We start from the raw sequence: 27166 nt of genomic DNA on the forward strand, positions 1-27166 counted from the left end.
GTCTTATTCATTCTGTGTGTAACTTATCATAATCATATTTATCCCTTACTGTGGATCTATACATTTGTACGTCACTTTGATGTTAGACGTCTCAATAAATACGCAATAAAGTTACACCTAATCTAATCTAATCTCATAGGCAATATTATCCATGTTATTAAAATTATAAAACATGGATTCATTAGTATGAAATGATTCGTTTCATATGGAGTTTCTCCTCGAAGCCTTTATGTTCCCTTCCGTCACACTTATGCTTTTGGTTTTTTCACTGCGTGCTGCGCCATTAAAGCTGTAGTATAACCGCATGTGCTTTAAGGTTACATTTTAAAAAAGTGTAGAGAAAATCAGTCAGTCAGTCAGTCTGTCTGTCTGTCTGTCTGTCTGTCAGTCTGTCAGTGCGGCTCTCAGCCTGCAGTCATGTCTCTGCCTCGCGACCTGCTGCGATTTCCTGCTACGGGTTTCCCTTTAAAAGGGGGCAAGGCTCAATGCTGGGAATTCACGTCATTTCGCCGTTTTACACACATCCAGATCAATGAGCGCGAGAGAGAGAGCGAGAGAGAGAGAGAGAGCGCGCGAGAGAGAGAGAAAGAGAGAGAGAGCGAGAGAGAGAGAGCGAGAGGACGTCGCTCTCTCTCACTCTTTAGTCTCGCTCTTCCAGGAAGGGATTATTAACCAGCACGCTGCCGACATATGAAGGGAAACACACGCAGACAAAAGAAGTTTTCACGCCGACAGCCGCGCTATGGAGCCGGCCAGCAGATAAAAAAAGAGAAAGCAGGCTACATGAAAAAAACACACAACTTCTCCCGCAACAACAAGGCGAGCAGTCGGACTGTCGCTTCTTCTTCTTCTTTTTCTTCTTCTTCTTCTTCTTCTCCTCCTGCCGCCGCTGCGTTTCTATAGGAAACAACAGGAGATAAAGAGGAGAGCACAACGGAAAAGTGGAAGGAGAGGGAGAGAAGTTGACGGGAGATAATGTCTGAATCCTCCTCCGCTGCGAACAAGGTAACGCAAGTCGGTTCATATTGTGCTCTTTGTTTGCCTTCTCAGCGGACACTTTTCCTCTCACAGGTTTGAATCCCTCGCACTGTGGCCGGGATGTTCCCGCAGGGGTTTAACCGTAGCTGCCTATCACCTCCTCAGACATGTAGCCCGGGAGCACGAGCTGTAGCGCCGTCCGTGTCTGTGGAGGCGCGTTTGTTTTGCTAGTCATCTGTTGCTCCACGCTTTTTTTTTTTTTTTTTTTAGTTCGCCTCCACTCGGATGCTGATGGGAAGAAGTCGTGACTGTCTGCGAAACGCTTGATTTACCGCCCAAATAAAGGTGATCAGAGCCGGTGGGCGAACACGCTGTAACCTACACAACACATTTCTAAACGTGGGCAGTGCGTGGAGCATCAGCGAGAGCGTTCAGAGAGGATTCTCGTGCAGTCACAACAAAACAAGATAAGGAGGAGCTGGGGCTGTTAAAGTCGTTATTAGATAGGCCTATTACACATGTAGTCCAAGGAATATTGGGATGGAAAAGGAGCTCTGCCACCGACAAACTCCTCTGGTTTAGAGCTGAAACAGTCAGTCGATCGATCGACAGAAAACTGATGAGAAACTTTTTTTTTTTTTTTTTTTTTTAAATGATTGTCATGATGATGATTGTCATTTACTGGACAAAAAAAGCCAAACATTTGCTAAATCCAGCTTGCTCCTTTTCTCTGTTTTGCATCATTGTAAACTGAGTAAATAACCGAGGGCTCTGTGATTGACATTTGATTGATTGATTAACCAAAAGCAAAATTCAATAGGGAATCAATAAGAATAATCTTTAGTTTCAGCCTTACTTTTTGAAATGTAAATATTAAATGGATGTCTTGTTTTTTCTTACTGCGGGTCAGATTGTGTAAACAGTCTGAAGAATACACTTTGTGCTGGTGGTGGCATGTGTCATCATGTTTGGCACTCTAAAATGATCAATCATTCATTAATCAGTAACGAAAAAAATCCGTAATCCAATAGTCGGAGTCCTGTGAAAAGGAAAACTGTGAGACATTGAAGTCGGTCATGGTTAACACAGACTTACTCTGAGTTCCCAATCGGAACCAAGGCTTAAAAATTAGCAGATTGGTCTGCAAATTTCATAATTGATTATTTGTTTCCTTTTGTAATCAAGCAAAATGATCAAATATTTAAGGATTCTGGTTTCTTTAATGTGAGGATTTGCTGCTTTTGTGTATTTTTCAATTGGATGTCTTTGGGTTCTGGACTGCTAGTCAGACAAAAAAAAAAAAAAAAGACATTTGAAGACGTCACCTCGGGCTCTCAGATCTTGTGACTGGATTTTTTTTTCTCTTTTTTGGACATTTTGTTAATCCAAAAACCAACAGACAGGTTCAGTAATCGTTAGTTGCAGCTGTGATAGGAACATGATAAAACTATTGTGTGGGATGTCAAGGTCAGTCTGAAAGAACTGAAAACAATGTGGGCTGTTGGATGACACAACGTGAAATATGGTGTTTTGTTTTGAAGGATGTCTCCTCATTGCTGAGTCTGATGTCACTGCATGATTACAGTCGCACGCTGAGGAACGATCAGCACTTCACTCTGAGAAGTTTCCTGCCACGGCCGCCGGTGGACAGGACTCCCCCTCAGCTTCATGCTGCAGCCCAGTTCTGTCACAAATCCCATTGCCTTTTCTGCAGCGCCTTTATCACAAGCTTTGTCCCGACTGTCCCTGTCGCATTGCTGCTAACCCGACAATTTTCTGGACAACTGAATTTTTAGAAAGTGGATGTCAAGTGGGGGTAGAGAAGCCTTCGCCTTAGAGAGGAGGAAATAAAATCCTTAAAGATTATTGCTTGGCTTCCACAGGAAATTCCTGGTGCGTACAGTTGGTCGTGCAGGTCTCAGAGTGACTGGGTGGTGACAGCAGGCTGAAACTGAAGGGAGACACAGCAGAAACTAGGCTTCATTTCCTCAAGAAACTGAAGTGGCTTCATGTCTCTGCCATCATTTGCAGGAAAGGAAACCAGTCAACAGAGAATGAAAGCAAACTGGAAAACCTCATACCATAACCTAGATTCAATAAGTGTGCTGTACTACAGCAGAGCGTTTTAAGAGTGTGCGAAATATCAGAGTATCCTGGAGAGGGCTGCGACTGAAGGTGTTTTCATTATGGAAAAACCTGCTTGTTTTTTCATTGCAATCATCGTCTTATACATTGATACGTATATAGATTAAAATGCCCATCACAATGTCCCAGAGCCCAAGGCGACACACTCAAATTGCTGTTTTTTTTTCCCAACCAACAGTCCAGAACCCAAATTTATCTAATTTAGAATCACATAAAACAGAGACATGCAGCAAATCTTCATATTTGGGAAACAGAAAACCATGACATTTTGGGCTTTTTTTTTTAAACGCTCCGTCAATTATTAAAATATCAGATCTGATCTTGCACAAGAACACTTCTCAGCTGAGGGTTCGTGCTTATCAAAACATTCAAACACTCACTTGAATATCCTCCATTCAGACGTGAATGGCTGTGCATGTTTTGGCTGTTCGGTTTGTGCCTGGAGATGAAACTGTCATTGCTTCAGGAGTTTCTGTGGAGAAGAAAAATGGGGAAAGTTGAATTAATAAAGTACTGCAATCACTACTATTAGCAACAACAAGTACTAGTACTGAAATCTACTGTTGTCCTTGCTACTACATCTGGCCTGTACTGAGTCATTAAGATTACAGACCAAAATAAAGACTTAAAATGCAGGTGTAAACTTTTTTATTTCCAACATCTGGAAGAAACAACTTCTAAAGTATTTGTACAAATTATCATAGTACTTGAACAGTTTACAATGACGATGTTAAAAACGACCCTTATAGCGATCACTATTGATCACCACTACAGTTATTTCCATTATGTGTTAATCTGCTGATTATTTTTCTTGTAATCAATCGATTGCCGAGAAACATCAGGAAACAGTGAAAAATGTCTGTCACAGTTTCCGAGAGCTAAGGGCTAGAATTTTTTTTGATCTTCAGTTTGATAAGCTGCAAATTCTCATTCTTAAGAAACTGGAACCAGCATGTTTGGCATTTTTGCTCAAAAAAATACCTTAAACAACCAATCGGACAAATCAAAAGAGGTGCAGAATAATTTGAGTTCAATCAACTCGTCCATTAAACAACCAGTTGTTTTAGCTGGTGCATTAACAGTGAAAGTAATTATCAAATTTTGGTTTGTCAAGCAGAAATGAGACACAAAAGTGAAACAAAAAACAGAATTGTGAACATTTACTGTGTCTCTCTGTCATATTGTAAACACTCAGGGAGTTTTTGAGTTTGTCAGACTAAAGAAGTAAAGTTATTGCCTCAAACTAATCGATTTCTTTAAATAATAATAGAGATCTATCAATAAAAGTAATTAGCTGCGGCCCCAGTTGTAGACCGTCTAGGGTCTCCAGTAATCACACGTGTTTGCTGCAAAGACGGTGATAATTCATAGTGAGATGATGAGTAGATTTATTAATGAGTTGATCAACAAAACGCCAACGAAAAAGTGGATTATAGATAAAATGTTTCAATTGTTGAGCAAAAATGTCCGACACTTGCTGCCTCCGACTTCCCAGATGTGTTGCTTTTCTGATTTTCTATCATTGTAGATACGCAGAATGATGTGTTTTGTACTGTTGGTCACCTCAAGCTCCTTGAAATTATGATGGGAATGTTTGACTGTTTTCAGACATTTCATAGCACAAATGATTAATGATGAAAATCTATCTGTGTTGAGATTGACACTTTTCTTAACAGAGCATTGGTTATTTAAAGACTTTAAAAAGCGACACATGTGCTAAAGCATGCGTGGCATTCTGAATATTTGCATCTTCGCAACATGACAGATCTGTGTTTCAGTTTATTAGAAGCACATACTCCTCTGTGTACAGAGATGAGACCAAGGCTAGTCGATGTTGTGGGTGCACGGCGAGGTGAGGCGCGTCGGCGTGGGGCTGTTTGGGTTCAGGGCCGGTGCGTCGTGGAGCTTTGTGAGCCATGCTTTGTGTCTCTGTGTCTATTCATAGCAGGAGAGGAGCTCTTTCAGTCCTTCCGCGAACCCGCTGCCAAACTCCACTTCCTCCCCCGTCCATGCTCCCGCCGCGAGGCCAGCCAGCCGAATGGAGGACGAGCCTGCCAGGCTGCCTGCGCACCTGCGTGAGTCACACACAATTGCACACACACACACACACCCAGATGAGCAGTGACTCCTACCCACATTGATCAGTCGGTCATTTGAACAGGACAGATTGATTTTTGTCGGTGTTTTTAGCGTCTTGCAATGTAAATGTTTCTGTTCGGCTAGAGAGGTGATCTGGGAAGTCACATTCTTATTTGGCTCATCCAGTAAATGACCTGTCAATCAACCCGTGTGGGCGGGACTGTGACATTTTTGGGATTTTCTGTAGATCCAGTTTGAGCTTCTGCAGGTGGTGATATCAGAGAGCTGAGAACAGCAAACAGAAGGCGTAGACCGTCTGATCAGAGTCAGAAGAGCCAACATGAAGAAATAAAAATGTTGCAAAATATCACTTAAATGGTTAAAACCCATCACATCCAATTATGACAACACACACGCCGTTATCACTGCATGAGTGCCGGCCCAGTCATGCCGGACCTCTCAGCTGGGAGGCGCTGAAGCAGATCCAGGGTCAGACACCTGAACCGTACACGCTTCCACTGGACCAGAACTGACAGACCTGCTGCTTTGGAATAACCAACAGTTACACAGCAGTCAGGTATAGATAATGTGGAGCGGAGAACACACGGGCTGGCAATGATTGAAGGGGAAAGGATGACAACCTGATTAGGAGGAGAGAGGGTTGAAGAAGCGGAGGGCTGGGGGTAAGGGGACTAAGACTCCCGCAAATTTCAGTAGGATTAAGGATGTAATCTTAGCCAGTTAGAGAAGAAAACCTCAAAGCTTAAGCGTAGGACGTGAATATGACTCGTCACAGCTGGAATGCCAATCAGAACAAATAGTGATGGACTGATGCTTATGTTAATCTATTATATGTCTGCATGTTTTTTTTCTTCAAGGATCATATTCTGACCATTGAATTAGAGACCTCCTGAACCTCCTTGTGTGCATGAGCAGGGTGAAATAGTCCCGGGTTGCAACTTTTGCGAAGAATTGAACGTTTGGAAAAATAAGAGCAGTGAAATACCCACCGTTTTGGAATAAAATTAGGGCCGAATTAAAACTCAGATTTTGTTATTGATCCAAGGAACGTCGGGTGCTCACTGACAGACATTTCACTGTTGGAAAGCAACTGAGCCAATCAGATCTTGGTAGGCTGGATTAGGATGTCAAGAAGCCTGAAGAACGCTACAGAAAAAAAAGTGTCATTGACGCAGCTGTGCAGATGGTTGAAACAGATTTATTGAAAAAACAACTCTTAAAGTGAGACTACATAACTTTTGAAAGAAGAAATGAAAAATTCTTACTCTCGCTAAGGAAAAGTTCAATTTATAACCAGCAAACTGCACATTTTGCTTAGTTAAACACACTGAGGGATTTTGGTGATACAACCTTACTTGGTCTGGTTTGACCAGTAGCTTAAAGTGGCTAAAACTAGCTAACGTTACCAAAGTGAAGGTGAATACGTGATGAGGGTAATGCGCTACCATGTTGCAATGTGCCATCGAAGGCAGTGAAGAAGAAGACAGCTAGCAAGCGGGCATGGATGTAAACAATGCAGGATTTCAGTTATTTCAAAAGATCAACTTTGCTAATATTTTATGAGGAAGGAAATGCATTCAGCACATTTCTTGATGTCTACATGATACATTTTTTTGAGTAACACGGCTGTGAATCGAACTCTTTGTTTCCAAAAAAACCCCACAGGCACCTTTTATACCGCTTGATTTGTAGGCTTTAACACTGGTAGCTTAAAGCGGCATGGACAGCAGAGAGGAAAAGACCAGACAAATAAGTCATATCAGCTAAAGCTAGAGTAGCTGGAATTAGTTTTTGATGAGAGCAGTAAACAAGCTAATTGGAAGTCATGTGGCTTATGTTTAGACACGCTGATTGTCTATTAATTGACTACTTTTAATTAGAACAAAGCAAATATATTGTAGAAAAAAAGAAGCAAGGACAAGTTTTCCACTTTGCTTCGGACCAATGAAAACCAGCAGCAGGCTTTAGATGAACCCGAACTGGTCAGCATTTCACACTACCTGAACTCTCCGGTGTTAATTGAACTGAAAGAGGAAGAAAAGCGAGAAAGGTGAGGCAGTCGAGGAAATATCTTTTGAGAAGGTGTAAGTGAATGAAATGAAGCAACACTGTGACATTTATGGCTCTTCGGGGCTTTGCTTCGGTTGCATTGGCTCACTGTTGCCTAACCAATCATAGAGCAGGCGGGGCTGGAGCTGTGCCAAGAGATAGGCTCGATGTTCAAAGAGTAACCCTGAGCTCCTTTGTCCACGCGTCCGTCAATATTTAACCAGTTTATTTTTTTTTCTGGCAAGTGTTAAGTTCAGGGCTTTCGTGGGGGCGCTGGGCTGGGCAGCCGCGCAGGCTGAGGCTGGATGAGACGCACAGGAAACTCCCTCAGCCCACTTCCTCTTTTGCATTGTTGCAGAAAAAGGAAGAACGCTCAACAGGTCCGCGTTGAGTTTCCTGTCGAGTAAACCGATGGGTCAGTTCACATCCGCAGACATGTGGAAGTCCTGCTTTGTTTTAATCAGATTTCAAACACAGTTCCTCACACAGACATGACTCTCACATCTGCAGGTCAGAAAAACGTCTCTTTTTCTCTCTCTCTTCAGTGTTTAGTTTACGGCTGCCGCTGGTCGGGATCCACTCTCCCCCAGACAGACGGCAACATGTCTTTGTCACCGCGCACCGTCTTAAACACCTCTGCTCGTCCTTTCTCCTCCTGCCTATCTAAACACACATGTGCTGGAAAACAAGCTGTACATTAACCCCCACACTCAGAGGGAGCTCTGTCCTGAGGGGGGAGAGGGAAGGAAGAGAGCAGGAGGAGGAGGAGGAGGAGGAGGGAGGAGGAGAGGGGGGGGAAAAAAGACAGAAAGAAAAAGAATGAGGGAGGAAATTGCAGTGTGGGCAGAAATCCGCCTTCTCCATTTCCTGGGGAGGAAGTGGATTAGATCGGGGAGAGTTGCAGCCTGCTCCTCAACTAAAGAATGCTACCAGGCTCAGTTTTAACCCTTTCAGTCAGACATCACTGTAACACACTACAAACCCAGACCACATGACAAATGTATTTTAATTTACTTCCTTTCACTTTCTCTTCAGGTCTTTGATGCTTGAGCTTTTGGCTTTTTTGGCTGCTGTTCTGTGAAGTACTGAATCTTAAGTGAAATAATTGTAAAAATACTTTCCATTCGAAAAAAGCAGTTCAATATAAATGCCTCTGATTTTGTGCAGTCAGATGTCAGCAGTAAATGCAAAGACACTATGAGTATACTATATGTACTAAAGAGGGGTGGTAAGCAGAAATGAAATGCAATACTATACTGTTGTACAAAGTTAGGCAATAAGTAACCTATACAGAAAAGTGCATCTATGTTACTATACTACCATGTAAAGACAGTTAAAAATACAAGCATGGAATTATAAAGTATTGAAACGGAAACATGAGAAGTGCACTGTTTAGACTATAATATGCAGGAGGGTGTATTTTGTATCTAAGAATATTCAGTTCATAAGGTGAACAACATGTGGTACAGCTGAATTGCATTTCAAGAGCATTATACATCCATAATGTGATCAAAATGTGGGGGCGTTACAGAAAATAATAAAACAAGTCATTATCAAGAGTTGAATAATGAATTATGTTTCCATTGTGTACTATTTAGTAAGAGACAGTAACAACCTCAGACAGCTTCCACTTCTGAACTGTTAATATAAAGCTTAGGTCTGTGCTTGTTGAGTTTGCAGTAGAATAGACTTCCTAGAAGCTGCGCTGGTTGCCAGGTAACCTCAAGGTGACAACAAGGCTTCAGGAAGTCAGTGCACTCAGCCAAGAAATAGCCGAGCACATAAAAACCCAGGTAAAGCCATAACATGTCATTTTTACACTTTGGTTTTTGTTGGAATAAAACAAACAAAATCTAACAGCCATTAGCTAAACTAAGCTAAGTTAAGCTAAGCTAACCACCCCCTGGCTGTAGTTTCATATTTACCGTACAGACGTGAGAGTAGCATCAAACTTCTCGGCTAACTCTCGGCAAGAAAAGCGAGTGTGCACGTTTTCCAAAATGTTGAACTATTCCTTTATTACTTTCGTTTCCTTGTGTTGTTGCCAATGATTTGAACAAAGGGCATTGACCGAGCCACACGGCTACTATACACCTGGATTCTAGCTTTTTAGTTTATTAACTAAAAACAGATGGTGGCCCACTAAAACACATGAATTACACATTTGTTGAAAATGTTTTTTTTTTTTTTTTTTTTAAATTCCATTGTGGCTTTAAAAACAATCCACATTAAACGGGTCATTAAAGGAATCATCCAGCAGTATTAGTCTGTGAGTAGACAAATGCGTGGCTTTTAACAGCTAGCGGAGGAGTGCTGTCAACCACCCGCAATGTTTTGTTTGTTTTTCTGTGCCGAGACAAGCACGACAAGGCCTGGGAGGTTTTTCACCACCGCTCACCATAAAGCATCGCTGACGTTCACCGAACTGGATTTGTCGGGTTTTAATTCAGTCACAATCCAGGCGGCGTCGCTCATCATGGCGCCCACGTACTCAGAGCATGATGCAACTGAGAGCTAGTCAGTGGGAAAACACTGAATCATTTAAAGGTCTAAAACACAAGTATTCCAATATTATTTTACAGTAAACATGCAGGGAATACAAAGAACAGTGGCTGCAAGAGTAGAAATATCTTACTGGGTGATTTAAAAAAATCTATGTCCATGGAAACAAGACTGGCTGGTTTCCTTGGTGTGTGTGTGTGTGTGTGTGTGTGTGTGTGTGTGTGTGTGTGTGTGTGTGTGCGTGTGTGTGTGTGTGCACGTGTGCGCGTGTGCACGCTCACAGCTGGGTTTGCGTTATGCATGCTTGTACGAGTGGGTGGATGAGTGTGAGTGAATCTTGTGTCTTTGTGCAAAGCTTGCCAGAGGTAGTGTAGGTGTATATTGTATGCGTGTGTGTATGAGTAAGTTTGTGTTTGTGTGTGTGTGTGTGTGTGTGTGTTACCATACATGACTGCAAACCCCCTCGCAAACCCCCTCAGCAGCTTCCTTTGGTCTCTCTCTCTCTTTCTTTGTGGTATATTACCCTTTTTACTGTGCGGGGGAATTGGTGTTATAAAGTGTGTGCGTGCGTGTGTGTGTTTGGTCTTTCTGAGGGGAAATTTCCTGCCCCTGGAAGCAGCTCTTGTCCTCAGGAATTTCCTGAGTGGGCAGACGGCGCTTCCTGAATAAATGTTGTTGTTGTTGTTGTGTGTGTCTGTGTGTGTGTGTGTTTTAACTGGCTCTCTTTTCTCCTCTGAAAGGGAAACTGTTCTCACATGCCAGCGAGCGAGCTGAGCGCAGCCCCCTTCTCTTCCTGTTCGCGACGCGCTCCACATGGCATTTCTAACAGAGTTTTACACTGAACGTCACAGTGAACACACACTCGTATGACTGACCGGCGGCCTGTTGATTTCAGGATTTAAACGGAAAGTCACAAAAGCACAATCGCTCTTCCTCCAGTTGATGAAATCTTTTTCTCTCCCTCTCTATAAACACTAGGTTTGGTAGTTGCTCTTTCCTGTCACATAGGTGGTGTGTTTCATATCTCTTGTATGTTTAAAATAAGAAAAAGAAATGCTGCAGAATAACAGACCACCTACAGAAAGGTACACTTCATCGTCAGGCTGATAGCAGAAACACTGTTTGAAAGGGGGCACTCCGGAGATTTAGTATTGCACCTTCAGAAAGTTTGTGGACGTGCAAGGGACAGATTAAAAACACTACAGCTCCAGGGGCTGAAAGTCCTTAGTGTGGTCCAAAATCCCAAACCACTCTATCCTCCACTCCCCATAATGCAGCATTAATGTCTATGAAGCCCCTCACCTTTGTCTCAATTCCATACTGCAAGCTATAGTATATGTCTTACATTTATCTTTGTAGTACAGTGAACATTTCTTTACTGTTTTCACATGCAGGAACTGATAGAGTTCATATAATATCAAACTGCGACTTTGGAAGAGATTACATTTTTTGGTGGCCTTTCTTAGATAGAGACAGTGGAGACAGACAGACTCACTTGAAGTGGCAGTTTATTTAAATGTTTTGCAGCTGTGAATAGCTTGTATATAAGGGTATTTTTTTTTAGTGTGCATACTTTTTGAGTACATTTGCATGAAGCATGAACTTAGAAATAGCAGCTTGCAAGTAGGACATAGTACATTTTGTTCTTTTACACTGTCCATGATGAAATTACCCGAATGATGTCACCTTTCATCTTTTTGTTTTTAACATTTAAAAAAACTCCTCCAGAGCCACAGATTACACCTGATACAACTGTTTTCTCATGTTGTCTCTGCACGAAAACAAAAAAAGTAATTCTGACTTAAATCAGCGGAGTTCCCCTTAATTGACAAGTGATTCCAGGAAATGCAGCGTGGAAACCCGTACTTACCAGTAAAGATGGAGACAACATTTCAAAGTGAGACTTTGATGGATTTCCACTCCAACCGTCATTGAAACCCTTGCAGCTCTGCCGTATGAAAACCTGGAGATAAATGACATGAATCAGTAACCAGTGAATCCCAGATCCCACATATTTAAGCGACATTAAATTATTCGTGTGTAGGTGCACTTCTGAAAATGATTTCAATGAAATAATCTGAGGAGAGAGAATCATTCTTTGGTTGAATAACATATGTAACATGGGATGAGAGTTCACAGGTGGTCAGTTTAAGAAGGTTGAAACGCTACCATAGAAGACCTGCATGAGACGTGAGCACCTTAGTGTTGCACTGCACAAAATGCTGACTTCACTTTCTCCACATGGAAAAAAACAGTATATGCAGAGCTTACAGGGTGTGTGTGTGTGTGTGTGTGTGTGTGTGTGTGTGTGTGTGTGAGAGAATGTTTCAGACAAGTGTAGACCTTTTGATTTAGTTAACAAATGTCTTTGAAGCTTCTGCATTTCCAAATAAAAAAAAAGTGAGAGAGAGAGAGAGAGAGAGAGAGAGAGAGAGAGAGAGAAAAAAAAAAAATTGGCTCCTGAACAAAAGGAAGAGTGGCAGTTGACGCTGGATTCAGGAACTAACCTACAAGAGCCGGCTTGCTCCTGTGCTCAACAACAAGCTATCAAAAACAGGTCGCGCTACTTCCTGGCCATTAAAGTTCCGTGTGATTGATGATCTGTTTTATGTTTGTTTTGGCTGGATGAAGTCCAGATTTGCTGGACGGGGACAGGCACGTGCATGCCGGTGGAGGAAGTGGAGGATGAATATGGGGGGGGGGGGGGGGTTTCTCTTGAGTGAAAAGTAAAAGTGTGTGTTTGGAGGTGGATTTTCCCTCGCCGCACCCACCTGACAGGGAATCAGTGTACAGAGAGACACAAAGCGAGGGGAGATGAATAGTGTGTGAGGCTTAACTGTGGAACTGTGTTGCTCTCATACCCACATGTCCCTGAGTCAGGGTGTCAGAAGGTCACGGCCAGCCCACCTCCTCCTCCTCCTCCTTCCTCCTTCCTTTTTCCTCCTCCTCCTCCTCCTCCTCCTCCTCTGTCTGGAGAGAGAAAAATCTTCTCTCTATTGAGATAGCTAGACCAATATCCGCCTACTTCTGCTTTGAGAGAAAAGGCAAACATTTACTGAAGAACTGAGTGACTAAGGAGAGCAAAGTCCCAGCCTTACTGATGCAGCAAACCTTGTTTTCCCCTTTTTCTTTTTTTTTTTCTTTCTTTTTTTTGTTTATGTAGTTATAGTTCATTCAGTTCAGGCTTTGCAAAAAAACCCTCTGTCAGATTTTCATATGCATCGGTCGTGTCTTTGTGTATATTTACACAGTTGAAAGTCAGGAGTTTCGGGCAGAAAACAGTACCTGTGACTTTCATATTCTAGTATGACTCAAAATACAGCATGTGTGCAGCTCCAGTTTTACAAATAAAGAGAAAGAAAATGCTCAGAAATGCATAATGCACGAGAGAAACAGCTGTTTCGAAATGATTAGAAGCGGATATACCTGACCTTTGGCAAACCTTACATAAACTGAGATTTTGATTCTCACATGTTGAGACTTTACTTTTGTCTTATGTCACTCATCAAGTGCTATGAGTGCTATCGAAAACTTTAATGGCTGAATACGTACCAAGCAGGATAGAAACAGATGCTGGAGATAGCTGTTGCCTGTGGTGTGGCTATTGATCCATTCAGGAAGGTCCACAGACAAAGCAAAGAGGATGGTAAGGAGGACGATTTGTGTCCAGATGGGTTGGACAGTCCAGGCTGTCTCGACTTTGGCTTTACTATAAAATACTGTGCGTTAGCTGTACACTGAGATGTGTCACTTAAATTTACCTAGTAGCACTAGCCACATTTTCTACATGCTTAAACTTAGCTATGGGGTTGTCGAGCAAAAACACTGATGCTAATGCTACATACATTGTAAAGATAGCTTCTTGTAATTTGTTGCCCAATGCTAAACAACAACCGAATGCGACTAAGTCAACTATGCCAAGTTGAATATACATGCTAGCTATAAGATTAACTTGCAAAAACACTGATGTTAATGCTAATGTTTTAATGCTAGCTTCTAATATGTGTCCCAATGCTATACTACATACTAATGCTTTAATGTTAACTATACACACTTAATACTTTACCATAACAGTTTTATCATTTTGTTACTTTTTGTGTCGGCCACGGGACTGGGAATGATCAGTTGATTCATCAATTAGTTAACTGACAGAAAATGAATCAGCAATTATTTGATTATTCATTAATTGTTATGCCATCTACGAAGATGTCATCCAGTGGATTTCTGCTATTCCCTGTTTTCTTTATTCGTGCATGACATTAAAAAGTCATCAGTTTTGGGTTTTGGACTGTTGGTCATCATCATCTCGGGCTCTGGGCTCTGTATATTTCACTGTGCCCAAACATTTCATAGACTCAACAACACTGACATTGTTTCACTTCTATCAGCTGTGAGTAGGTCCTCCATTTACATTCTGTGTTGAATTGTGGGACTGTAATACCACAATAAAAAAAAATCAAGGGATTTTTCTAGCGTACCTCAAAATCACCATTTTTCCAACGTGAAAATACCACATACATGAAGTGGTTCGTGTAGTTAGGACACAGTGACACATTAGCTGCTGTGAAGTCAACCAGAATCTGATCGTCTTTGCTGAGCTCCAACGTTTGCCCACAATCTGTGGATCTTTTATTAAAATGGCCACCAGGAGCGGGGGTTACAATTGAAAGCCATCTTTTGTCAGTCCTAGTAAAGAGAGGCAGTCGTTGGTGCAGTTTTCAGCTGGGTGAGAGAAAAATAAGCAGCAGTATGGCGGTGATATGAGCGCCGGTGAGACGTGCAGAGCTAAACAGATTTTGGACGGGACCTTTAAGCTTCACAGCAGGACGGACCTCATTAACTCGTCTGGCTGCGAGGGGAAGTTGAGGGCTTCTGTACCGCAACAACGAAACAAGATACCAGTGATCTCATCCTCCTCTTCCCTTCATTCATCCCAAGCGCTTATGAGTTGCCTTGGCAACTTGTGCGCTCTGTGTGTGTATGTGTGTTAGTGAGCATGAGCGGGGGCCTGAGAAACCACAGAGTGAAAATTATGTGTCATCAGAGAGGATTAGGAGCCCACGGTTTAGTCAAGGGTTTGGGATCCTGCTGCTGTCACGTTTGACGGTTTTATTCAACGTAAACACACACATACTCAGAAACACACGCATATACACTCTCATGAGTACTGTAAACCTGAGACGCCTTCAACAAAGGCAGGGACTGATGACAAGGAAGACTGAAATTGATTTTCTTCCTGTAAGCTGCAACAAATCTGTTACAGATTCTGTGGCAGAAAACAACCAGAGATGACATCAGTTTAAGGAAGTGTGTGAATGTGTTGAAGGAAAAGAGTGTCGGGGTCAAAGTTGCTCTCTCTCCTCTCCTCTCCTCTCTCCCTGCACATGCCATCCATATTTCTTTCCACCTCAAAGTAAGCAAAGGTTGTTTGTGTCTCACTGCTCGCACTGCGACAGAAAGTTTCCCATCGTGTTTAGAATCAGTTCCTGTGCAGACCACATGGACATGAGATACAGAATAAGATCCTGAAACTCGCAACTGGAATGTGACTCAGGTTTTAAAGCTCAAATCCGAAATGATCGGTCTTGACAAGCCTGCGACTACATCCTCGTGATTCACGTAAGGCTGACATAGTTCTGGCAGCTCGGTGAGCAATGTTAGGACACGGAGACACGTCAGTGGAGAGAGAGAAAAAAAGTGACTGACTTGATTTGTATTTGGAGAGACACTTGATTTAATCAAAAGCAGAAGATCCAGACTGTAACTGAAATCGGTTGCAAAGACAGATTTATCAGTACTGTAATACATCTGAGCTCCTCTGTTTATACCACTTTTCAACATCACTGTCAGTTTATCTTAGTAGTAGATATGGATGCAGGGTAAATTAATTATTAATTAATAATAATTAGTAATTAATTATTGTGCGATTCTGATATTTGGCATCTTGGCTCTTACCTCATCACGCCCGTCATGGTAGCACGGAGCTCAGCACAACAGGGGGTGGGGAGCTACGATAGGGAAAAGTAGGGGTGCAGGTGGACTTCTGAAATGCTGAATGAACAGTTCAAGCAGTGGCGGCAGCAAGTGACAGCTTTCAGGTGAGCGGTGTTGCAGCAGGCATGTCAGCAAAAGAGTGAGCAAAGTGCACCGCCTGCGTGAGCTTCATACATTGTCACATCCCAGAATAGTTATGAACAGTCAAAAGAATCAGATATGAGCAGAAATCCAGGGCTGAGCATGATGATCCACCCTGTGAGCTTCATTTGAGCACTGGCTTCGTACCTGTTTCCCTTCCTGTTTGCCTTTCCTTCCTCTGTACCTGTTCTGCTTCCTGTTTGCCTTTCCTTCCTCTTTTTGTATCTTTGTTTAATCCTCTTGTTCCTGCTACTTTACCTCATCTGCCTTCATTTTTTCCCCGCCGTCACACACTATCCACTGCTGCTCTCATCACTTTCCTTTCTGTTTCCACTCTTCCTTTTCTCGTCTGCATGCTGCTGTCTGTTAATAAACCTCCCGGCGTCACTCTCTAACCTTACCGCAGGAAGTTTCCTGTGCTGAAACAGAGCCCACGCTGGATTGCTTCCTGCCAAAGTGCGTTGTGGGACACATTTGTTTGGGCCCCCTTCTTCCTCCTCCTCCTCCTCCTCCTCCTCTTCCCTTCTGCTCCCCTTGTTGCTTCCTCCTTTGGGCTCTGTGCAGATGGCTGAGGCCGGCAGACCGGATCTCGGAGGGGTTTTGGCAGAGCAGCACCTCTCTCCGGCCCTGGAGAGAGCATACCGCAGCCATGACCTCGCGACCCGTGCTGCACTGCTGCCCGCCCCGGCCTCGCTGCTCTCACAAGTCAGCCACGAGAGACGAACGTACAGCTGGTGTATTCAGTGCAGATGGCAGCTTGATTCAATATTGATAGAAAGTCAATGATGTAGTCAGTTAGGAGTATTCCAGTACATCCAAGATCTATTCCTGTTATATAGTCCAGTTAAATTTAAACATAAGGTCGTTTGTAGAAGCTAAAAAAATGACAAATTTGGGACAAAGGGGACTAAAAACTGTGGGTCACTGGTTTGCATGTCCTCCCCTTGTAATAGAGGATAACTTAAAATATGCTATATTTTTTTTTACCACTCATGTTGGAAGTTCATACTCAATCAAATTTACTCACCAGTGTTTAGGGATAAGGATTAAAAACAAGGTCATTTACATACAGACTATTAAACATGCTAGAGGCTAGAGATAATGTAGCCCAGCTATGATTTCTGAGCCAGTGCTCAGACCAAGGTAGAAACCCAGGAAAAAAATATGAAGAAATATAGTTCTTTATCAGCCCAATACTTGCTCCCGTGGTTGTGAAACACCTGTATCCCATTCCCTGACACTTTCTGAGGATGTCTGTTGACAAGCTGAGGGTCAGAGCTTGACAGACTGTAAGCTGTGCTTCAGATAACCTGGGCCTTCCCGGGCTTATCGGCAGTGCTCGTGCCGCTATCTGAATATAGAGGACTAGAAGGGGAGGAAAGAAATGGGAATCTGACAAGCTAGACAGGGTTTCATTTTATATTGATTGCTCTCTGTGAAAACTTCCTCTGTTTGACGGGTTGGGGGGGGGGCTGAAGGGGGAGAGGCCTGAAAGCGAGCACAAGGTTCCTATTACTTGTGTGACAGTGACATTGGCGGCCAAAGATAACAGCTGTCCGACTCCCAGAGGAAGTGTTTGAGGCCGGGCGATAAGTGAGATGTAAGAAATGAGTAGTTACGCTCCGTGTGGGTATCATGGACCTTCTGATCGGAGCTGTACGCTGTCGCAAGACTGTTTTTATGTGTCTGTGCATGTGAAAGAGAGAAGGAGATAGAAAAAGACAGGGAGGCGAGTCTGAGTCATACTGTAAATCATTGGGTTACACAGAGTGCAAAACTATGAGGTGGCAGTATCTGCGTTAACCAGGATAAAGAAGGGTCAAAAATGTTTATGTGTAAGGCTAAAAATATAGATCCTTTTTTGTCAGAGCATATCAGGGGTTGAGAACATTTCAATCTAGCCTTGTAAAATGTGACTGTAACGTTAAAAAAAGACAAATGTGAAGGAGGAGGGCGCTAATATAATGAAGCTTAGTGCATTTTGGCATACCTTATTATTAAGGTTAGCATCTTAGCTAATTTTATTTTGGCTACTTTGGCTAAAGGGGGCCTGAAATTTCATCTTTCTCAAGAAGATTTGGCGGCGTTTTCAGTCACTTCGTTACACTCTACGGTTTCCCAAAGCTAATGTATATTTAGCGAACTGCATTTTATGATGTCCACAAGGCTGCAAGGGTGAAGTGAGCTAATTAGTTAGCTCTCAAACATTATAGCATGATAAAGTAAAACGTAATCCCTGTTTATGTTTTTATTAATAGCTTGTAGTTGTAGTTCTTTGCCAGGTAGCTAGCTAGCTTGTGCAACGGTGCCAAATAATACTTGCACAAAGACACCCAAATTACTGTATTTCAGGGCAAACTTATAATCAGATTCAGACTACACATTATTGTGGAAAATGGTATTGTATTTTATAGTTTTATATAGATTTTAACTCCAATAAGCTCGTGTCTGCATTCACAGCAGATCTGAGAAACGTTTTACAGCTTTTGCAACATTCTGCTCAACATTCAGATAAAACTGAGCTTTTGTTCCGATTTTTTATTTTTATTTTTTTTTTCCAACTTTCACAGTTTTCTTTTCTTTCCCTGCTACCTCTAAATGCTTGTTGGTCACCAGTGCAGATGTTTCACACTCCTGTTCCCACGGCAGTGAGAGAAATATTTCAGAGTGCGAGGGAGGAGAATAAAAAGAGATACTGTCATTGCTGTTTCCTCTGCTCTCGTTCCCTCCATGCGTCCTTGGCCATTTATACACAAACTAATAAACTGCCCGTCCTCTGATGTGCCTGTCAGGAGTTCAGAGAGCAAAGAACAGCACAGATCACAGCAGATCAAATAAAATAACAGTCTGTCTTTCTCATATATCCCCCCCCTCTTTTTTATCCTTATGATTCATTCTGTATTCTTCCTCTTAACCTCTCATCTTTTAATCTTTTATTCTAACCTCCTCTCCCTTTCTGACTCTGTCTCCTCCTTCATCTTTTTTTTCTTTATCTCTGCTGCCGTTCCCGTAATCACTCCCTCCTTTTGGCTTTTATCTCCACTTCCTCAATATCCTTTTTACCGCCTCTGCCTCCTTCCTTCCTCTCCCACCCCCCTTCCCCTCCTCCTTTCCTCCCTCCCCTTCACCCTCCCCTCCTTCCTCGCCCCCTACCCCACATCCTTCTGCCTTCCTCTTCATTGATCTCATCCGTCTTTTCTTCCGCCCTTTCCTTTTCACCTCCACTTTGTTGCTTCTTTACCGAACCTTGCTCTCAATTCCCTTTCCTTCATCCTCTTCCTTTCCCTTCTTTCCTTTTCCCAAAATCCTTCCACCTCCAGGTTTGCAGCCAGTGTTTTGGAGCAGGGAGGATGTAGCCCAGTGGCTGCGATGGGCAGAGAAGGAGTTTGCCTTGCGGCCGATTACCAGCGGCTCTTTCCAGATGAACGGCAAAGCTCTGCTGCTGCTCACCAAGGAGGACTTCCGCTACCGATCCCCCCACTCCGGTATGCTTTCCACCTCCTCATGAATTTTTTTTGAGATATTCGAGGTGTATTCCAGGCTGGGAAAATTGGAGGCATCAGTGAAAAGTTTTACAAATGACTCACTTTCATTGATTGCATTAGACATGTTTTTTAGTCCAACTGGAGAAAGACTCAGACTGGAAAAGGAAGATTTACCAACTAGGAAGAAAGACCAGGTTTAGATCATGGAAACACTGTGACTAGTTTCAGAAAAGCTGTGGAAAATTGGTGCAGTTGTACATAGAAGCTCCTCTGCTAAGGGAAAAAAAATGACACCTGCTGTCACAAAATGACTGATAGGAATCTAAATGAATGGATGGTGTAGATTCCTCACAGATGAGTGAAACACTTGGTAAATCCGCAACCGTGACCACATTTTTCCTCCCAACAAAACTGAGTTGCGGCGAACACTGTGACCCTTTGTCAACTGTTGTCCTTTGTGCTTTGTGGTTAAGACTAATACTACAGTTTATTTGTACATGAAATCCTGCACCAGTGCAGCTTTAAGATCAATGTGTTTACAGCAAAACTACACCCTTTAAAAATCAATAAAGTCAGCTGGACAGAAGAGGGAAGGCAGCACTGTCAGGCGACAGTGGAGGGAGGCAGCTGTTACAGCGAGGCTGCGAGGGGAGGAAGTAGGAGACGGTTGATCAGGAAGTACAAACCAACCTCAACTATTGCCCCGGCAACGCCAGCAGCCAGGCGCATGAAAATAAAGCTAAAAAAGTTCCCGTGCAGCGTTTTGGAAGTCCTGGTGTTCAGGATGACAGTCGTAAGAGTGGGGTGGCAAGCTAGTGCTCATGTACCTATATTATTACCGTCAGAGACGACACACACACACAAACCAGCAAGGATCCCTGAGCGGAGCAGGCTACGTACAACAACAAAGCTAATGCTAGCTGAGAACGCAAGACATTTTACATGTGAAAAATGCTCTGTAACACATGAGAGGGCAGGGAGAAACCCAAAGGCATAATATGGCCTCTTTAGTCAGGAAAATACACATGTAACATATTCTACATTTCTACAAATCTTTATGTTTATGCTGTCAGTGTAACTATCAGTCCGATCAGTCATTTTGTCACAGCAGAGGTAATTTTTTTTCCCTTAGAAGAAGAGTTTCTATGCGTAATTGCACCAGTTTTTACATGATTGATCACAGCATCGATCACTAGTCTTGTATAAAGCTGAGCTTCATGCTGCCACTGATGTAGGTACCTGTAACCTTTTATTAATATATTTAATTCAGATGTTATTCATCTCTTTCTTGTTTAACACTTAAAATCCTTGTGTATTTCAGCATTTATTTGTGCATTTGATTGCAATATTGATTCACTGAACAAGTAATCTTTAACCCTCCGCACAGCTGAACAGAAAGTAAGTGCTCTGTTCTGTATGAGTCCTACAATCAGAGACCCTGATGTGTCTGTTGATGTGGCCCAGCTGACAGCTGTTGTCAACCTTGTATCAGGATGTTTACATTTCAACTCAGCAAAAACTTTCATATCCTGTCAAGAAATTGAGTTCTGGGGGAAAAAAAATTGTGGAAAATGTGATTGGTCATCGCAGGTTTGAGTTGTCTCTATATGACACCGACATAATTTTGTTTTGTCAGAGCATCGCTCTGCAATGGTTTCATGTGTCAGCAACTAAAAACAAAGGCAGTGGAGCGATAAAGCTGTCAGTGATTGATTAAATTTCGATATTAGTAATTGTTTTGGCCCAGTTGTCAGTGACATCAGTGAAAACGTCATTTTAGGGAACAGAGCACATTTTTTTGGCTTGTGATGTGTCCATTTCCTCCTTTGAGGGATTGTAAGGGTGCAGTTCCCATAAGTCCCTGTTGTGCACCATATTATCCTTTGTAGAAGCTCTAACAATAATAATGTTTTTTTCCCCTGGAATGTCTTAACTGATCAGCCCCACAGTTTGTAAAGCTACGCTACGGCTACATGTTTCAACCTGAGTCTGCTTTATTAGAATCACATGAAGACAAAGAGGGTGTTTCATATATCATTTATGACTAACTGTAACATGACAGGACATTTTCTCCTGTTTTGGCTTTCAATTCCTGATAAATCTGATTCACAATGATAAACATGCTTTTTTTGCATGCAGCGTTGAGACAACATGTGAAGTTTGAAACTAGCATTTTAAATCCAGACTTAAACTCTAATGCATCATGAGGTGGGAATTTTCCCCAAAGTGCAACTCAGTGCCACAGGACCAGAAAGTGAGAACTGAAAGGGGTGAGTGTGTGTTTGTGTGTCCACCATCACTTCCTTCATGAGAATCATTTCCTTGTTATGGTAAGCCTTTCAAAAATCCTTAAGGCAGAGTGTGATGGCAGTCTTGTTAAAATCACATCCAGTGTGCCTGAGGTTATTTGTTAACCGTGCTTTGTCATGCTGGGAAAGGAGCTGTTGTCATTGCTGTTAATCATTCAGTGAACTTCCTGCTCGGGCTTTGTGCCTGGTGTCACCACTACTGTATTACCACTTAAAGGAGAATACCAGGGTCATATCGAGCCATGGCCCATTTACCTGTGTCAACATCGGGGTCATGCTGTCCACTAAGTAACCTGCAATGCCTTTAAAGACATTTTGTCTTGGGGTAAACTTCCACCGCCACTGAACTTTGTTTCAGTATGATGGCTTATTTGGCTCATGACGGTTTCAGCCCACGGGCTGACCATCATTCTGACATGTCGTCTGCCTCCTCAGAGTCTCTTCCATTATTGCTCAAGCTCCCTGTTGCTGGAAAGCAGAGAGGAAAAAAGAAAGGGAACCTGATTCAGTGGATGACGCCACTGCTAATTTCCCATTTTATGCAGGCGCAAAATGCTGCCGGGGGACGTATGGTAACATTTGACCTTTGCATCTCTGCAGGGGACGTCCTGTATGAGCTGCTGCAGCACATCCTGAAGCAGAGGAAGCCCCATGTGTTTTACCCGTCTGCCTATTTCCCCGGGAACTCCTTCCACTCGCTGCCTGAAAGCGCTGTGCAGCACCTGAAGCTTGAAGGTCAGTCCAATAAACGGTATTTTTTTTCTTTAATGCACACGTTTCATCCATTTTCAGCTCTGAGATAAATTTCAATAGGCCTTCAAGTGTTCTGATGATATTGGCAAAATAAAGGAAACCACTTAAAAGTTGACATTTATTTGACCATAACCTTCAGGTGCATAGATTATTGGAACTTCTTCCATAAATGGGTCCAAAATGATTGAAAGTTGTTCATAATAAATACACACCACACAGTTTTTACTCAAAATAATATACATTTTATATAAGGATAACTTTGATGATTTGATGATGATTATATTTGCACCAAATGTAAAATTGTCTCGCTGTTTAAAAACAATGGAGCTTCATGTTTATGCTAATGACAGTCATGGTGTGGTTCGCAAGTTGGGGTAATAATACAAGAACTTTATTCTCTACTTACTCAAGTTGCCAAGCCATTAAACAACAGTACATTCACAACAACTACAGTGATCTAATATGAGCTAGCTATAGGCGAGGAGGCTAATTCGATCTAGTAATTAGCAGCAGGCTAATTGATAGCCACATAATTACAATCGGTACAATTTAAGTGATGTCACTTTTCCTGTGGCAAAAAATACTAATTGTAGCTGGGTTTGATGCAAATGACCTTTGAGGTTTGGTTCACAGATGATATACTGTCCACCTGAGAGGAAAAACTGAGCACGAAAAGCTTCTAAAAATGCAGAAGAATTGTATCAGGGTCGTCTTTGCTTAAAAATACAGAAACTTGATTTTCTGAAAAAGAAGCAGAGGCAAATAGAACATAGAATTCAGTTAAAGTGTAGATAATTTAAGATGATCTTCTGTATGTCTGGTGCTAAAGATAGTACAGTAAATAGAATAAGAGATAGTGGCTCGGCCTCTTTGATCAGAAGCACACACGTCTCTGCTCCAGTGTTAGCATCTTGTTTTCTGGCTCTGATCTGAGGAAATGTGACACAGCAACATTCAAGACTTCACATGTTGACAGTAAAACCTGTTCCATGAGGAAACGCTGCCTTATTTAAACAAGCTGCAGTGCAGCACACAGTGCAGTGGCTTATTGCAGTGATTAGTTTGCTGGTATTTGTCTCGACTCTCTTCCTTGTTTGTAGATGTTTCTGCCATCACTTGCTAAAGAAGGGACAAAAGCAAACGGCTTCAACATAAAGCAGAGGACTTTTACCAAACCTCCACAGATATAGTGTGAGGAGAGTTCTTAGCTTAACTGTGGGACATTAGTGACACCTAGTGGTCTTTGCTCACGTGAAACCAGTGTACCATGAGGTGTTGGTTCTGTTCTGTGGTAATGTTTGAGGAGTTGGTCACAGTCTTGAACTGCAGCTTTTTTATCACTATGATAGCCAATATCTGTTGACTGGTGACACGCCTGCATGGCAAACACAGAACACTGTGCACACCCAAACATGTTCATAAGATCACTGGAAAGCTAGCTTCAGGCACAAGGGGATTTGCGCAACACACAAATCCACACACTGACGATTTTCTCTGTTCTAGATAATCAATTTAAAGGTGATTTTCATGTAGGGCTGCAACTCTTCTGCTTATGATTTTAGAAATTAGTGGAAAGAACTAGAGCTGACGTCCAAAACCCAAAGATATTCAGTTTGATATCATACAATTAGATAAGATAAAGATATACATGTCGATACAGATATAGACTGGGTGGATGCATGTTGACATACTGTATCTTTTGTAACAACAGAAACGGTACGACGGGCACCACGTGGCACAGAGCCACTCCCCCAGCATCCACCAACCATCGAGCTGCGGCACCGCTCCCGCTCCCCCCACCATCCGGCCACCAGGCGATCCCCCCCGGAGCCAAACCACCCCCGCCCAACCAACGAGGACCACCTGCAGACCTTCTCCCAGCTGCCCGACAGCAACCACCACCTGCCTGAGGAAATGTACCCTCTGTCAGTGTCCCCGGCTGCGCCGAATGGCCGCTGCGTGACACCCCGAGAAGCGCCATGCCCCGGCAGCCCTGGGGGCCCAGAGGGGGGCCCTCCTCGCGTCATCCAGCTCATGCCCAGCACCATCATGAACCCCCTGCTCCTCAGCCCGAACAGGAGCGGCGGGGGTGCCGCCATGGACTTCAGGCACAGCCGCGGTGGAACCCAGTCTCAGGTGACGCTCGAGAACGGGCGCGAGGGGAAAGTCCACAGCCACCACCATCAGATACCACTGGCCCAGCAGCAGCAGCAACAGCAGCATCTCATGCAGCAGCAGGAGGAGGCACTCTACAGGAACCACGTCATCATGCCCGTGTCTCCTCCAGAGGAGCAACAAATACCCATCGGGCGGATAGCGGGTAAGACTCAGCTGTGAGAAGATTAGAGGTTAAAGCTCCGACAGGTGATATCTTTATTGAAAAGTTTAGTCACAACATGAGCAGATCATTACAGAGATGGCAAGATTTTAGTTACTTATGTTGCCTCTTTGGTATTCTCTGACACAAAATCTGTACCGTCTCATGTAAACTCACTGTGTTTCCCTGATGTTTCCTTGCAGACTGCAGGCTGCTGTGGGACTACGTCTACCAGCTCCTGTCAGACAGCAGGTACGAGAACTACATCCGCTGGGAGGATACAGAGAGCAAAGTCTTCCGCATCATGGACCCCAATGGCCTGGCCAGGCTCTGGGGCAACCACAAGGTAAACACACACTCAGCAGAAGGCTCCGGGTATCCAGTGATTGTTGCCTATGATCAGGCTGCAGGTGGCTCGATGAACCATTTAAAGCTGCCTTAATTGATATTTTTCACATCAATTAAGACTCAAAAGATGATGCGTAACGTGAAATCTGTTGCTCAAAGTAATGAATTCCCAGAGAGACATCATCCAAATCTGCAGTTCCACCTTGAGCTTAGAGCCTTTTTAGTCATCTTGTGATGATTTTACAAACCACAAACTATTCTCATCAACCTTGGAACCAGCTGCAGCGGCCAGCTGTTTCCAGCAGGAGAGCTTGAATAAAACCCAATGTAGAAAAGACAGGCAGACAGGCAAAGTGACAAGCTGGCCAATATAGTGGAGCATTTAGCAGGTTAAGAGCCAGATGTTAAGAGGATGGAGTTAGACTTACATTCATTGGATGGCCAGAAACTCCTAATCAATACTAATGTTGTTGCTTGCTAACATGCTAGCCATATCAACTATATAACTATATACACATATGGTGATGTCACTATTGTGTTTGCAGCTTGTTTCTGCTGCCCCCAAGTGGCCGAAATGCCAGTATTACAGGTTTAATGTTTACCTTTCAAATTGTGTTTTGCACCACTTGTGTTCACTTTGGTTTTTCCCCTCTTACAGAACAGGACCAACATGACGTACGAGAAGATGTCGCGAGCACTGAGACACTACTACAAACTGAACATTATCAGGAAAGAGCCTGGACAAAGACTTCTATTCAGGTATACCAAATTAAAGACACCCTCATTTAAAAATTGGTCAGGCTACTCCTCATATATTTAACATTGTTTAATGTGTTGTTCCTGTGGGTTAGTGGCCAAACACCAGAGAAAGAAGCTTCAATGAATGACAAAACTTCCTTGTCGTGTTCGCCAGGTTCATGAAAACTCCCGACGAGATAATGAACGGACAGACGGACCGGCTGGAGCACATGGAGTCCGACACAGACGAACAAATCTACATCAAAGAGGAATGCTGAGGAACTCTGGGAAAACAAATCCATGAACTACTTACTACTACCACAGCCGCCGATGCCTTTCAGAAGCAGCCTGAACAATCGTTGAATCTGGAGCGCGTGGACGTTCGCTCGTGCCAGTCCTTCAGGGGCAGACGGGAAACCTGTCCTCTCTTAAGATTGCCTTAGGATGATATTTTCCTGAAGTAAAAAAAAAAGATAAAAAACAGCATCAGTTGTTCTGATTTCCCCGATGGACCGAGCTGAAAGGACTTTTTAAGTGTTCCCTTTGATTTCTGGATGAACTGCAGAAGCCAGTCACTTTGTGCTTATGTCACTTTTCTGATATTTTTTTTTGTCTCCTCACATGCATTATACTATGGAATTTTGCTGTTTGTAAAAAGAAAATTGGGTGTGTGTGCGTGTGTGGCAGGAATGTTTTCACCATGGAATAAACGTTTTTGATCAAACTGTATTTATTAGTGTGGAGCATTAATCGTTTTTTCCTCTTGACCTTCCTGGCTCAATGCGAGGAGAATGCCGGTGATGTTTGCTGAAATACAACAAACGTCCACATGATGGCAGTATTGCACCATTTTTGATGAGACCGGCGTGGCAGCGGCTTCGTCAAACACAGTCTGATTAAAAGCGTCAGTTGTGGGATAAAATGTGGCCGCAGTTTATAATATTGTTGGAGCTGATGAGAGATGGAAGAAATTATCATATTTTGGTCTTTTATGAATTTCTTGCTGTTTGTGGGATTGATTAGTGTCATTGGGAGATGATCACTGCTGGGCTCAATTAACCAGATGCAGTTTATAGCCTGTTAATTGCCATTTAAGTGATGCACTCCACTAATTTCTTTGATGCATTAGGCGATTTTTGCGCTGAACTAAATTCCTGATTGTGTCTTTAGTCTTCTGACAAAATAGAATAAAGTTTCCAGAACAGTGAATCATTAGGCTCTTGCACAAATTTCCAAATGCGCCTTGTAGTATAATGATCATGCGATTTAGTTTGAAAATATCATGAGTGTGGACTTTTCCATATCTA

General features: G+C 42.8%; 1 protein-coding gene across 3 annotated transcripts; it reads left to right on the forward strand.

Annotated features, from left to right (window-relative positions):
* The first annotated feature begins 531 nt into the window (after positions 1-531).
* On the forward strand, positions 532-26588 carry etv6 (ETS variant transcription factor 6). Of its 3 annotated transcripts, XM_076721996.1 has the most exons (9): positions 730-1005; positions 1249-1323; positions 5069-5198; positions 19230-19394; positions 22304-22438; positions 24168-24776; positions 24977-25119; positions 25780-25880; positions 26035-26588. In XM_076721996.1, the coding sequence occupies exons 3-9, from the start codon at positions 5162-5164 to the stop codon at positions 26135-26137; spliced, it is 1293 nt and encodes a 430-aa protein (XP_076578111.1). In that variant the 5' UTR covers positions 730-1005; positions 1249-1323; positions 5069-5161; the 3' UTR covers positions 26138-26588. The 3 variants fall into 3 exon arrangements, with proteins under 3 accessions (XP_076578109.1, XP_076578110.1, XP_076578111.1); XM_076721994.1 differs by lacking the exon at positions 1249-1323 and having other exon boundaries at positions 532-1005; XM_076721995.1 differs by lacking the exon at positions 1249-1323 and having other exon boundaries at positions 586-1005; positions 5072-5198.
* Positions 26589-27166: the final 578 nt, after the last annotated feature.

The sequence above is a fragment of the Chaetodon auriga genome, chromosome 22, assembly GCF_051107435.1.
Source record: "Chaetodon auriga isolate fChaAug3 chromosome 22, fChaAug3.hap1, whole genome shotgun sequence".
NCBI classification, from domain to species: domain Eukaryota; kingdom Metazoa; phylum Chordata; class Actinopteri; order Chaetodontiformes; family Chaetodontidae; genus Chaetodon; species Chaetodon auriga.